Genomic DNA, 13,062 nt, shown 5'->3' with positions numbered 1-13,062 from the left:
AAGGGTGTGTGATTGATGTGTCGTCTTAGGATTTTCCTACAGTAGTGCTAGTCCCCCCTCAAAGTCAGAGTTGCATTTTCTGGTTGTTTGCGGTTGAGTTCTGACGTAGATCTTCAGGTTGTGGGTTGAGTCAACGATCACATACGACAAAGTCGGAGTCGCTTGCACAATGTTTAGGAATGGGATGACGCCTTCTAGGGAAGGAACGATGACATTGACTTATATGTGCTGTCTCAGCGAGGCACTTTGTGAAGTGGTGTGCGTGGGGTAACTTGTGTGTGTGTCACCCAACAGTTGTGATGATTTTTGTCCCATTTTCCATAATTAACACGACAATTTGGTTTTTACTCGGTTTCCGCTAATTAACCGAGCAACTCTTTTCTTCTTAATGAAGGCAGGATTCTTGCAATTCCGAAAAAATGCACAATGTGTTTGGTTGCTTGCAACATCCTCAATAGGGTCGTGAGATGCAATTTTGGTTTGCTGTTTTCCTACCCCGCATTCAACTAGCCGCTCCACCTGCCCTGATTATTTAAACCATCTAGACATGTCTCAAAACCCTACCTCTTTGAGCCCTTCTCTTACCGTTCGAGCTACCATCCAACCACCCCTTCACATCATCGTTCGTCGTCCACCTTGTGATGGCCCGGTCCTTTGCTATGTGGTACAGGAGGCTCACGTCGGTGCGATGTGCCCAAATCACAGCAAAGGTCCGCGACACGGAGGCTCGATACTAGGTCGACCTCCAAGCTCTCTGGAGCGATCGGAGGGGAGATGGAGGAGGGTGTGGAGGAGGGCGACCCCTTGGCCATGGAAGTGATGCAGAAGAACGATAAGGAGGTGCATACCCCAATGGAGGAGGTGCGGTGTCCGTGTTCAGACCGTCGCGTGCAAAGCAGCACTACAACCTTCAGCTCCTGGTGGAGGACCAACTTGCTAAGGACGAGCTGGAGCTGGAGCGCATGTTCGAAGCTACCGACGGGATCAAGATTGTGGCGGACCCAACGACCGTCAACATCAACTAGGCCGTGTTCACCTCCGTGCTCATGCCCACATCATCCGACACAAGCGTTGGCAGCTCCACATCAACGAGAGAGACACAACTGGCTCTTTAAGGGACAGGAGGCCGAGGACGACGACACGCGAGAGGAGCCAATGATGATGCCAAAGAGGCATCCGTCGCCACCTCCGCCTCGTTCTGCTATCAATGTCGATGATGTCGTGCCATCCTGTGCGGGCGTGTTTACCTCACCTCTGACGGGAAGTAGTAGATTTCTAGTTTCCTAAAAAAATTCCCTGATTATTTTGCTATATAAAAATTAACGTGAAAATGAATGAAAAAATGGTGTATGTTTACTTGGTGACTACAATTAAATGATCTTTGCCCGTCATGCTGTCCACGAACATGTCCGGATATGTCCTTAGTTGGTGTCCATTACCATATGCCTTTTTGTTCTCTCACTGATAAAATATATAATGTGCCAGTTTATTTAAAAATGACCCCACAACCCCTCAAAAGCATACACGACCATATAATTGCACTCAATGCCCACCTTTTGAATGCCCCATATTGACATATTTGTAATTCCTCACAAATCGTGAGGGCATAACCGTCTCTGTCATAGCAGTAAGATAGAGTTTTAGGGTACAAAAGTGATGTTGTTTTTGGTACATGACAGGTCATTCGTGGTAATATAAGATATCCGGTTTGTCTTCTTTCATATGATTCTGACGAGTAGTTATGTTATGTGAAGCTTTTCAATTTAAAAGGAATGTTACATGGTACAATCTGACGAAAGCTTCCCAAACTGATTAGTTATTTTTTGGTAGAAAGAGAAGAAGATATACAATTATTTCTACCATTTTTAATCTAAAGGATAGGCTAATTAATCATACATTTCTTGAAGCTTGTGGCACAGGATGGCGCTTGTAGTTTTATATGAACTGTCAAGTTGTCTGAGGTAGTACGTACCCTTAACTACTATGTTCCCAGATAGATCGAACCCACTTTTGGGTAATCTTGTTGACTATTATAGGTCAGTTGGCACAGTTTTTCAACTTAGTACTATACTTCCTTCGTTATGGTTTAGAAGACGTGTTTAAATTTTTTCTGAAACATAGATGGTTATTGTTTAATCGTGAAATGGACTAAAATAACATTTATCCTATGCATTCATATAAAATGTAGTACAACGGAGTACTAATTAACTGTTAAAAGTAAATACAATACGTCTAAACCTTATTTATTATAAAAATGCACGTAAATTTAATCGTATCTTCTAAACTATGACTGAGGAAGTATCATGTTTTCGTGTTGGGCTTGTACACATTAACTTGATGGTCTGTGAGTATCGGATGGTTAGTTACCTTACAGTGAAACCAGCCCATCAATGTATGGTGACTTCCGTAATTTTAAAAGTGTTATGTTAGCTCAATATTTTAGGTGTGCTCATGCAAATGATGTGTGTGTGCGTATTGTTAGTAGGAGTGGGTACATTTACGTGTATGTGAGCATATGATTGTAAGGTGTACAAACAATTACTTCACAATTCTTATGAGTTGTTTTTTTAGCTGAGGCTGTAGAACAATTGTTCTATGATAATTTCATTAATAAATAATATTTACAAGCATAAAAAAAGTAATCTAGCTCCTATTCTAGAAAACAAGGACATAATTAAATTATAGGTTTTGCTCGATCTAGAGATTGCATCTTGTGTTTTGCTTTTGCTTAGCCCTGAATTGTGCTGCCCAAAGATCTTCTTTCACGTAGTATTTTCAAGTATCTGATGTAGTCTTAACCAGCACACCGTTGCATGGTGTCCGTCGTCTCCGCATCCATAGGATGTAGTCTTAATCGGATGGACGAGAGCAACTCTTTCGTCTGTACGTTTTAGCAACTGGTACTTGTTTCCGGAAGTGGCTTTGCAACTAGCTTACCGACACTGGCTCCACACGTATATGTCCACGTTCACTACTAGCGCTCGGCCCCATGTTGTTGTTTGCAACAACAACTTTAAAACATGTTTCTGCAACTTGCAGAACAGAGGCAGCGGCGGCTGCACAAATAGCATGATGTGGTCGAAGATGTTGTTTCAATTTTTTTTCAACAAGGTTGTTGTTGTATAAAATTAGACGCGGCGGCGAAAAATATTGCTACAATTTATGCAACAAAAATCTTGTTATAGAAAATTAAGAAAAAGGTTTTGCAACATGAAACATGTTGCAGAAAATTAAAAACGATAATGTTTTGAGTATGAACATATGATTATAGTTAGAATTAACAGTTAGCACAGGATCAATGGCGAATCTAGCGGGGGGAAGGGGGGCTTCAACAAGCTCGAGTCCCCCCTCCAAAATCGAAAAAGAAAAAATGCTAGTATTTGTACAATTTTTTTTTTGAACTAAATAATTAACAATATTTGACCTTTTAACTTTGACCCCCTTTCATTTCTTCCGACATTCACCACCGCACGGGTGATATGTTGGAGACGAGCACTATTTAACCTAGGTCAAATCTTTTATTCTTAAATAGCTAGTATCCACTAGCTATTTTTTCTAGACATTTAACTATGCCTCAAGAGAAAGTAATGCATGCAAGTCATAAATTACATTATTTTTTACATTACTTTATGCATGCAAGCACCACATCACTAATTCATTCATGTTATTGGGAAGTTATTTCTTGCATTAGATCTTTTATTAAAAATATATGTGTTCGTCGTCGTTTCCACCATTCCTATGTAGCTCACATTTTTATTAAAATGATGTTTTTTTCTTTTTGTACCCTTTATATTTTTTATTTTTAAGCTTAGATTTGCCTTTCATTAATTATAGATATTCTTTAATTACTTTTATGTGTTTTTTTAGCAAGATTTTCGCAGCAATGCGCTCGGGCATACTCTAGTTACTATAGTAGTGGAAAAAAAAAGAAGAGGGGACGAGGGTAATTAGCCCGTGGAATGCCCATCCTGCCTCTCGTGGAGGGAATGATGCCTGCCTCGGGAGCCGCGAGGGCCAAAGGAAAAGGAGGGGCAAGCAAAGAAAGCGACAAAGAAAAAGCCAGAACGAAATTTTACTCTCACACTCACACAGCACAAGCCAAAGCCAAGCACACCCCAAAGAGGCGAGTCCAAGGCTCGCAGACCAGACTAGACCAGAGTGAGAACCAAAGACGCCAAAGCGAAAGCGGAGAAGGAAGAAAGAGAGAGATTGACGAGGACGCGCAGCAAAATCCAATACCACATTGCTCGCTCGCTCGCTCGCCCGCCGCCGTGCGGCTCCGACGCTCCCCCGGGGACTCCGCGCCATTCACCTGCCTGGGAATCTCATCTCTCTGCTGCTGCGCCGTGGTCCCGAGGTCGCCACTGACGCTGGGACCAGCGCCCGTGGGTGTCGGCGAGCCCCACTGATGTCCGCTTGCCTTCGCGCGCCGGCGGCCGACGGAGTAAGTATTGGCGCTCCGCTTGCGGCGGAGAGGAGGGACGGCGTGGTCCGCGCGAGTCAGGCCGGGCGCGCCGGCTCTCGCTGCGCCTAGGGAGGCAGCAGCGTCCTTGTTTGTCTTTTCGTCGCCCTCTCCCCCCGTCGGAGAAGCTAGGGTTTGCTCGTTAGGGTTCCGTTGGGCTGCGGGGATGGCGGTGGGGGAGGCGCTGCGGCGGCTCTGCGAGGAGGTCGGGTGGTCTTACGCCGTCTTCTGGAAGGCCATCGGCGCTGCTGACCCCGTGTAAGCCTTCCATCCTTCTCTTCAACTTTTTTTTTTTGGTCTCACAATCTTCTCCTCCCGCTCGATCTTGCGGAAAATGTTAAACGAACTTCTAGTTTTTCTCCCCCACAGACTTCAGTGTCTTTTGTTTATTTTTCTGGGTTCATAGTCTTCTTGAACATTCCATTTCAGCTAGATTTGCCTCGTACGACTGAAGCGTGCGCGAGGAAAGATTCGTAGATGGGTATATTCCTCAGCAATTACTAATAAGGGGCTCCTTTTCGTTGTGGGAAAGATAGTGCTGGAAAAAGAACGCCCGTACGCTCGGGACGTGTGGGCGTTCACTCATGCTTGCAAACTTAGTAATGCCTTTACAACAAGGAACATGAACCAAAAAGCTACTGCCTTGTCTGTGTAAGTTCGTATTAGCTCCCGAGGCTTAAAAGAGCGTGGATGTGCGAGATGTTGCAATTCCGTGCAAGCTTTTTTTTTTCTGGGGAGAGAGAAATGGGGACACGGTGTGGGGGTCATGGAGGAATACTAGATGCAATGTGAATTAAACTTCTTGATGCGCTGAGAATTTGGGTTTTGTTTGATGATTTGCGCGCATTGTTTTCCCTTGGTCATGTGCAGGCATCTAGTGTGGGAGGATGGCTTCTGTGGCCACGCATCTTGTCCAACTGGATCCGAGGCTTCTGAGGTTGGCTGTGAATCAGGTGGCACCGTGTGCACCCTAGTTAGGAAGGTTATGACATCGCAGGTTCATGTTGTTGGAGAAGGGTAAGGAAGAACCAGGAACATAATCTGTTTGTTACTAGCTAGTACAACGTTCTTGGTTGATTTCTTTTATTGATGGATAGATGCTACAATTTCTGTTTTTTCAGTACCATCGGTCGTGCCGCTTTTACTGGGAGTCATCAGTGGATTATCCATGATACTGCCGATGATCACAGGCTCAGATCCGAGGTATAAATTCTTCTTCATTCTCGTGGTGAACTGATATAAATATGACTGCCACACCTAACATTAGTCATGCCGCAAAACCTTAGGCATGTGTTTGGTTTATTGCCACACTTTTCTAACTACATGGTCCTGATGTCATAGACTCATTTATTTGCCAAATCTTGCCACACCTGTGGTGGCCATTTTATTCACCACACTTTTTGTGGCAGCCACGGTTTGGGTAAGGTTAGTTGTGGCCAACTTGGTCGTGAACCAAACATGCCCGTAACCCTAATTCAGTTGTGTCTGGTTCATTTTTGCCGCCGTGTCACTAATAGCATGCTGTGCAGCAATTTATGTCATCGCAACAATCCTTGTGGGGCTATTTTGTCCTCACACATTTGTTCCTTCTGTGTTGAATTTTTTTGCTTGTAGTGAGTTTGATGTATTGTTCTACCAAATAAGTGGTCACTGGATAAGCTAGTTGCAAAAGCACACAAATGGTATTTGAACTAGTGGAAATCATGTAGAGGTTCTCATTAACAACTTAACATGATTTGCCACATAGGCTTGAGCTAACCATGATCTTTTTCCATGATGATTTCTAATTTTCTTTTAATAACAATGCAACTTGATTTTACCAATTGCTCTGGTTGTTTTTGTTATTTCCAATTGTTATGTGTCCTTTCATAACGGAACAATAAGCTGTTGTCTTCTGGTGGTGATAGGTTGCTGCTGAGATGAATTATCAGTTCAGAGCTGGCATTCAGGTTAGTAGAATTTTGCCCTTGCATGGTAGATTATGTACTGACTTTTTAATTTCTGATCTCTTAATAAGTTATACTTGTTCCGCAGACTATTGCAATAATTCCTGTATTACCGCGTGGTGTACTACAGCTAGGCTCTACTAGTGTGGTAAGATGCCCTGCTTTTGACAATGGATAACAGTGATAGTTTATTCTTGAAGTTTATACATATCCCACTCAACATGTCTTGAAGTTCATTCTTGTTTTTAAGTATGGCCCATGAGGTACAACAGTGATAGTAATTTGTGAATATTACATAGTTGACTGGTCAAATATTCTGTCCTTCGGATCCTTATATAAACTATATTTGTGATGAGGTTCTAGGAAGACCAAAGCTTCTTGTGGTTGGAGCGGTGAACTGAAAATAAAATTTGATACTCCCTTTGATCCATGATAATTGTCGCTGATTTAGTACAACTTTGTACTAAATCAGTGACAATTAATATGGATTGGAGGGAGTATATAATTGTCTCGGTTATATATTTAGCGTTTTGAGAACTGCATCGAGAGGAGTTGCCCTGGCATTGTACTATTAGCACTAGGACTTAGCTCTTGTCTTTGTGGTTCTAGAGCTCATAAAATGCTTATTTTATGACAGGTTATGGAAAATACAACTTATGTGCTTCAGTATAAGAAGCTGTGTTCTCTGTTAAACAATCGATCAAGTATGGTTGCATCTACTTCAGCTAAAAATGATTCTAGCCAGAAGGTCCAGTCACACTCTTCACATGGTCTTCTGAGTGTCTACCCTATAGATGGTTGCTCAAAAGCCTTCAGTGGTTCTCCAGCTACTTATGAACAGTGCTATGTTCCTGATGCGACAGGAGTGTCAAGTAGTGCATCAGCAAACATAGGAAGGAAAGCTTCCTTGCTTAAGGTGGCACAGAGAAATGGTGAATCTGTCAGAGATCACAGTTTATATGCTCCTGACATGAGGTTCAGACGACAAACTCCTTACTGTGACATGAGAGTTGAAAGCACCACACAAAGCACTGTGGTTAGCTCAGATTTTATCTCTTCTACCTCAAAATCAGCAGAAAAGCATCCATTGTTGATGAATGATGGACAATTGGGAATGGGAAACATGGAAGAGGCGTCTGATACCAGAAATCTCTTGCTAAAATCTCTTGCATTCCGAAACCTGCCTCCATCGCATGGAGGGGGTGAGGTGTTAGATTTTCTAAACAGTCGTGGAAACTTTGATTTTCTTCCTGAAGGTAATAGCATAGTCAAGTCTAACTTGTATGACTGCTCAGCAAGTCAACTGTTAGACCAAAGATGTAACTCTACTTCTGGGATGATAGGGCACAAACCGGCTATTTCATATAAAGCCCCCCAATCTGCTCAATTCATTATGAAAATGGGGAGTCCCAAAAGAGGCTCATGTCATGCTGTTGCAGCTCCATCCTCTGGCTCTGAAGTTCAAACTTCTAGTGAATTTAAAACAAACTTCTCTCAACATAATCAAGTGCATATTTCGGATCGTGTTTACCAAAACAGAAAGGCTAAAGAAGTAAATGACTCCAGTTTTGCTGCAAGAATACATGGTTTGAAGAATATGGATCGGCAGAAGCTCCCAGACATTTCAAGTGAGCGATCTTCCTCACTTCTTGTGGATCCAACTCCAGGAAATGATTTGTTTGATATATTTGGTGCTGAATTTCCTCATCTGTGCCACAATGTGGATGGCGATTCGACCTGGCACACTGCAAAACCGGCTAGCTCAGGAAAAGATGCTCTTGAATCCTCAGTTTATCTTGATACCTCTCCAGTATTTGGTGCACTGGACGATGAGTTCCCTTTTTCTGGAATCTTCTCACTAACTGATAGTGACCAATTGTTGGACGCAGTTATCTCCAGTGTCAATCCTGGTGGCAAGCAGATCTCTGGTGACAGTGCCTCTTGCAGGACTTCATTAACAAACATGCCTAGCAGCTCTTATTGTGGCTCAAAAGTGATGAAGCAACACGAATCATCTGTTGCTCCTCCTTTGCTAGTCAAGGATGAGTTGGCTGTATCAAATTTTGTTAAACAACCAAGTTTCCTAGAGAAGACTGAGGATGGTTGTCTTTCCCAAAACAATGGAATGCACAAATCTCAGTTACGCCTTTGGATCGAGAGTGGACATAACATGAAATGTGAAAGCGTGTCAGCCTCAAACAGCAAAGGTCATGATACAGCAAACAAGGCAAATCGAAAGAGATCTCGACCAGGAGAGAGTTCTAAGCCCCGGCCAAAAGACCGTCAGCTTATTCAGGATCGTATAAAGGAGCTCCGGGAACTTGTACCTAATGGTGCAAAGGTACCCTCTAGTTTGACTTCTGCATTTTATGGTCCTTTGGTGATTATTTCTTTGTTTAGATGTCACTTCACTTTAAAATGCTCATGGACTTGTAGCATAATAACTGCTATTCTCATGTCATTTGTTGTCAACAGTGTAGCATTGATGCTTTACTGGAAAAGACCATCAAGCACATGGTTTTCTTGCAGAGTGTGACAAAGCATGCTGACAATCTCAAAGATTCTAATGAATCTAAGGTATACACTGGTATTTCGCGTCTGAGCCCAGGCTCATCTGCACCTGATGAATAGTAAATTCCAAAAAATAGTAATAAGTTCAAAACAGTATGAAATTATTAGCATCAAAGATGCTCCAACACGCTAGCTGCGTGCAAATTTTTGGGGCGAAATGACATTCGATGAGCTCTACACAAAAAAGCCTGGCTCGGAACGGTGTTCTTTTTCATAGTTTCTCTGAGACCAGTTTTTTTGTTTTGCCGAGAGCTCCTCATCGTTTCACCATGGTTTTTTTGCACACACCTAGCGCATTGGAGCATCTTCAACGCCGATTTTTATGCTATTTTATTTGAATTTACTGTCCACATCCCAATGCAGATGCACCTGGCACCGGATCGTGGCACTCCAGTTTCAGTTATTTTTAGCTGCAGTTTATTCGATGAGAAAATAGTTGCAAACCTTGTATAATCTTTTCCTGTGCTATTTGATAAACTGCAAACAGATACTTAGCAGTGAGAATGGTCCTCTTTGGAAAGACTACTTTGAGGGTGGTGCAACTTGGGCCTTCAACGTCGGCAGTCAATCTATGACATGCCCAATCATAGTTGAGGATCTCGACCGGCCTCGTCAGATGCTTGTGGAGGTAAATGGTTCTGCTATTGTTTGTTCTCTGTATCCTGCTAATCTCAGTTGACATATTGTTATATACATACTTCCCATTTGTTGACATCAGTATGTCTGCAGATGATTTGTGATGACAGAGGTATCTTCCTGGAAATAGCCGACTTTATCAAAGGACTTGGACTAACCATCTTGAGGGGTGTGATGGAAGCACGCAAAAATAAAATCTGGGCACGATTCACTGTTGAGGTAAGTAGTTCAATGTATTAAGATCCCTTGGTTGGGTCAGATTGCATGCATCATGTACTTGTACAGATTATCCTTGGATTCTACGATCTACAACATTGTCTTCCTATGAATTTAATTGTCTGTTGCTTCCTTCCGTGCCTGCTTTTGACAGGTGCTCCTTATTTGGTTCTGTTTGTGCAGGCCAACAGGGACGTGACTAGAATGGAGATTTTCCTCTCGCTCGTGCGCTTGTTGGAACCCAATTGTGATGGCAGTGGATCAGGAGAGAATCAAGAAAATGTAAAAATGCCTCTTGGGATTGCGCAACATCAGATTATCCCAGCGACAGGCCACCTTAGATGAGTGATCGAGAATGGGCACCATCAAAAGCATCTTTCAAGAGCTAAGAGCAGGAGTTCAGCTCCCTTCTGCAATGACTAGCGTTGTCAGCTCACGACTAGCTGGTTTCTTGTGACGTACCACGGATCTTTCTCACAACCGGGCGTGCAGAAATCCTAACAGTAGAACCATGAAGACATCGGCAGTTGGTTTAACAAATGGTCACTAGGACGTGTTTGAATTGTAAAATATTCGTTCCTGTTTCGATACCGATGTTTCTTCTATTAGCGAGTTTTTTTCTGTTGATCTACTGGATGACAATTCTAGGTTGATCTGTCTAGAATGAGTTATACTCCTGGCAAATCACGAGGCTTTGTTTTCAAATGTATCATGCTTTTTTCTGGACTTGGAACACTTTTTATTCTGCATCTCCTAAGAGCATCTACAATTGAACTGGACAAACCCTGCCCCTTAATCTTTGAGCGTGTGTGTGGATTGTGCAGGCTGGTCCCTCGTTTGTTCCCCCGGACAACCACATCCCTCGTATACTGTGTGGATTGTGCAGGCTGGTCCCTCGTTTGTTCCCCCGGACAACCACATCCCTCGTATACATCCTCATATTCATGCAAAGCACTGAACGTCCATCATGTAGCACCAATTGGTCGTCAATTTGACAAAGCAAAATAAATCACAATTCAACACATGTCAAAATAAAATTCAACAATTAATAGATAGACGATGCAAGGATGAATCATTCGCCTCTTGCTTTGCACGTGTTCATCTCTTTCATGTAGCCACTTCTTTCTTACCTCATCCAATTCATGTAGCCACTTCCTTCTTACCTCATCCAAGAGGAGTATTAAGGGGAGGAGACATGCCGATGGGGTGGAATGACACAACGGTGGTGCTCATTCCAAAAGTGGGCACACGTGAGAGTCTGAAGGATCTCCGACCAATAAGCCTATGCAACGTGGTATACAAGATAGTTTCTAAGGTGCTGGCCAATAGACTAAAGGTGATCCTACCTGATATTATCTCCCCGAACCAAAGTGCGTTCGTCCCTAGAAGAATGATTTTTGGCAACATCCTCTTGGCATACGAGCTAACTCATTTTTTGCAGACAAAAAGGAAAGGAAATGCCAGCTTTGCAACACTCAAACTCGACATGAGCAAGGCATATGATCGAGTTGAATGGAGTTTCTTCAGAGACATGATGATAAAAATGGGTTTCAACTCTTCCTGGGTCAAACTCATTACCACAGTGCGTTTTCAAATAAAGGTAAATAATGATACGACGAATGTAATCATTCGAGGGAGAGGTCTTCGACAAGGAGACCCCCTATCCCTATACTTGTTCCTTATTTGTGCTGAAGGCCTCTCATCAATGGTGCAAAAAGCGGAGGAACATGGCAAAATAATAGGCATCAGAGTATGTAAAAGGGCTCCAAGCATAATTCATCTCCTCTTTGCGGATGATTCTTTACTCCTTTTCAAAGCTGAAAACAGAACTGCAGTGGAGATAGGTCATATCCTGGAGTCATATGCTGCTTGCTCAGGTCAAATAGTCAATAAGGAGGAATCGGCCATAATGTTTAGCAAGAATGCTCAGGTGGAGCAAAAGAAAATGATCATGACAACATTACACATTACAAGGGAGGCAAGAACAGAGAAGTATTTAGGGCTGCCAGTTTCCATAGGCAGATCGAAGCAAAAAGTATTTACCTACCTCAAAGACAAAATTTGGAGGAAAATCCAGGGATGGAAAGAAAATATGCTCTCAACAGGGGGAAAGGAGATTTTAATAAAGGTCGTAGCCCAATCAGTCTCGGTATTTGCAATGGCATGTTTTGATCTCACCAAGACATTATGTGACCAGATTAGTGGGATGATATGTAGGTACTGGTGGAGTAATATGGATAAGGAAAACAAAATTCATTGGGTTAGTTGGGAGCGGATGATGTTGCCAAAAAAATAAGGAGGGCTAGGTTTCAGAGACCTCCATGTATTTAATAGGGCCATATTGGCAAAGCAAGATTGGAGGTTAGCAAATGCACCCAACTCCCTTTGTGCGAGAGTTCTATCTGCTAAATATTACCCATCTGGTCAGATTATTCTAGCAATGCCAAATGACGACATGTCTTATTCATGGAGAAGCATCCTCAAAGGGGTCAAACTACTAAGAGAAGGAGTAATCTGGAGAATAGGCAATGGTGAGAATGTGAACATATGGAAAGATCCTTGGATTCCACGAGGTCAAAGTAGAAAACCAACTACTCCTCAAAGAAGGAATACCATCCTTTGGAAAGTCTCACACCTTATTAACCCAGTAGAAGGAGATTGGGATGAGGATCTGGTAAAACAAACCTTCAATGGAAAAGATGCAGAACAAATATTGCAAATACCAATTAGTGAAGGCAACGAGGACCGGCTTGCGTGTCACTTTGATAAGAGGGCTTTATTTTCTATGAAATCCGCATATCGAGTGGCAGTTGAATCAGACTCAAGGAGGGCCCTTTGAAAGCACATATGCTCCCTAGGTGATTTTGATAATTCATGACAACATACATTGTCTCTTGGACTAACACTTTTACCTAGATATTTCAGGATTATTCCATGGAGAGCTATGGCTTAAGATTTATGTGGAGATACCCCTGGATGCAAGAAAGAAATAATATTGGCTCAAGCTTCAAGCTAGAAGACTCTTCATTTTATATTTGTGAGAAATCACTTTTGAGTCCATAGGAAAGCCAATACTATTAAAATGGGGTGAGGTAGTAAAATGAACTGATTGCTCAAATGCTCAAAGTTAGCCACCAAAACACTCAATCATTTTTCCCACATATCCACTCTGTCAAGTTCCACATTGACAAATTCGGTGTCACCAACATTGCCACTTCGGATCCATCGAGT

At 42.5% G+C, this 13,062-nt stretch overlaps 1 protein-coding gene across 1 annotated transcript; it reads left to right on the top strand.

Annotated features, from left to right (window-relative positions):
• Positions 1 to 4,082: 4,082 nt before the first annotated feature.
• On the top strand, positions 4,083 to 10,553 carry LOC123452866 (transcription factor LHW-like). Its single transcript, XM_045129591.1, has 10 exons — positions 4,083 to 4,720; positions 5,333 to 5,479; positions 5,584 to 5,665; positions 6,370 to 6,411; positions 6,497 to 6,556; positions 7,046 to 8,749; positions 8,884 to 8,985; positions 9,467 to 9,607; positions 9,709 to 9,834; positions 10,015 to 10,553. Exons 1-10 carry the CDS (start codon positions 4,629 to 4,631, stop codon positions 10,174 to 10,176), a joined length of 2,658 nt encoding a protein of 885 aa, XP_044985526.1. The 5' UTR covers positions 4,083 to 4,628; the 3' UTR covers positions 10,177 to 10,553.
• Positions 10,554 to 13,062: the final 2,509 nt, after the last annotated feature.

The sequence above is a fragment of the Hordeum vulgare genome, chromosome 5H, assembly GCF_904849725.1.
Source record: "Hordeum vulgare subsp. vulgare chromosome 5H, MorexV3_pseudomolecules_assembly, whole genome shotgun sequence".
NCBI classification, from domain to species: Eukaryota; Viridiplantae; Streptophyta; class Magnoliopsida; order Poales; family Poaceae; genus Hordeum; species Hordeum vulgare.
Note: the sequence above shows the minus strand (reverse complement) of the source record. Positions and strands in the feature narration are given on the sequence as shown.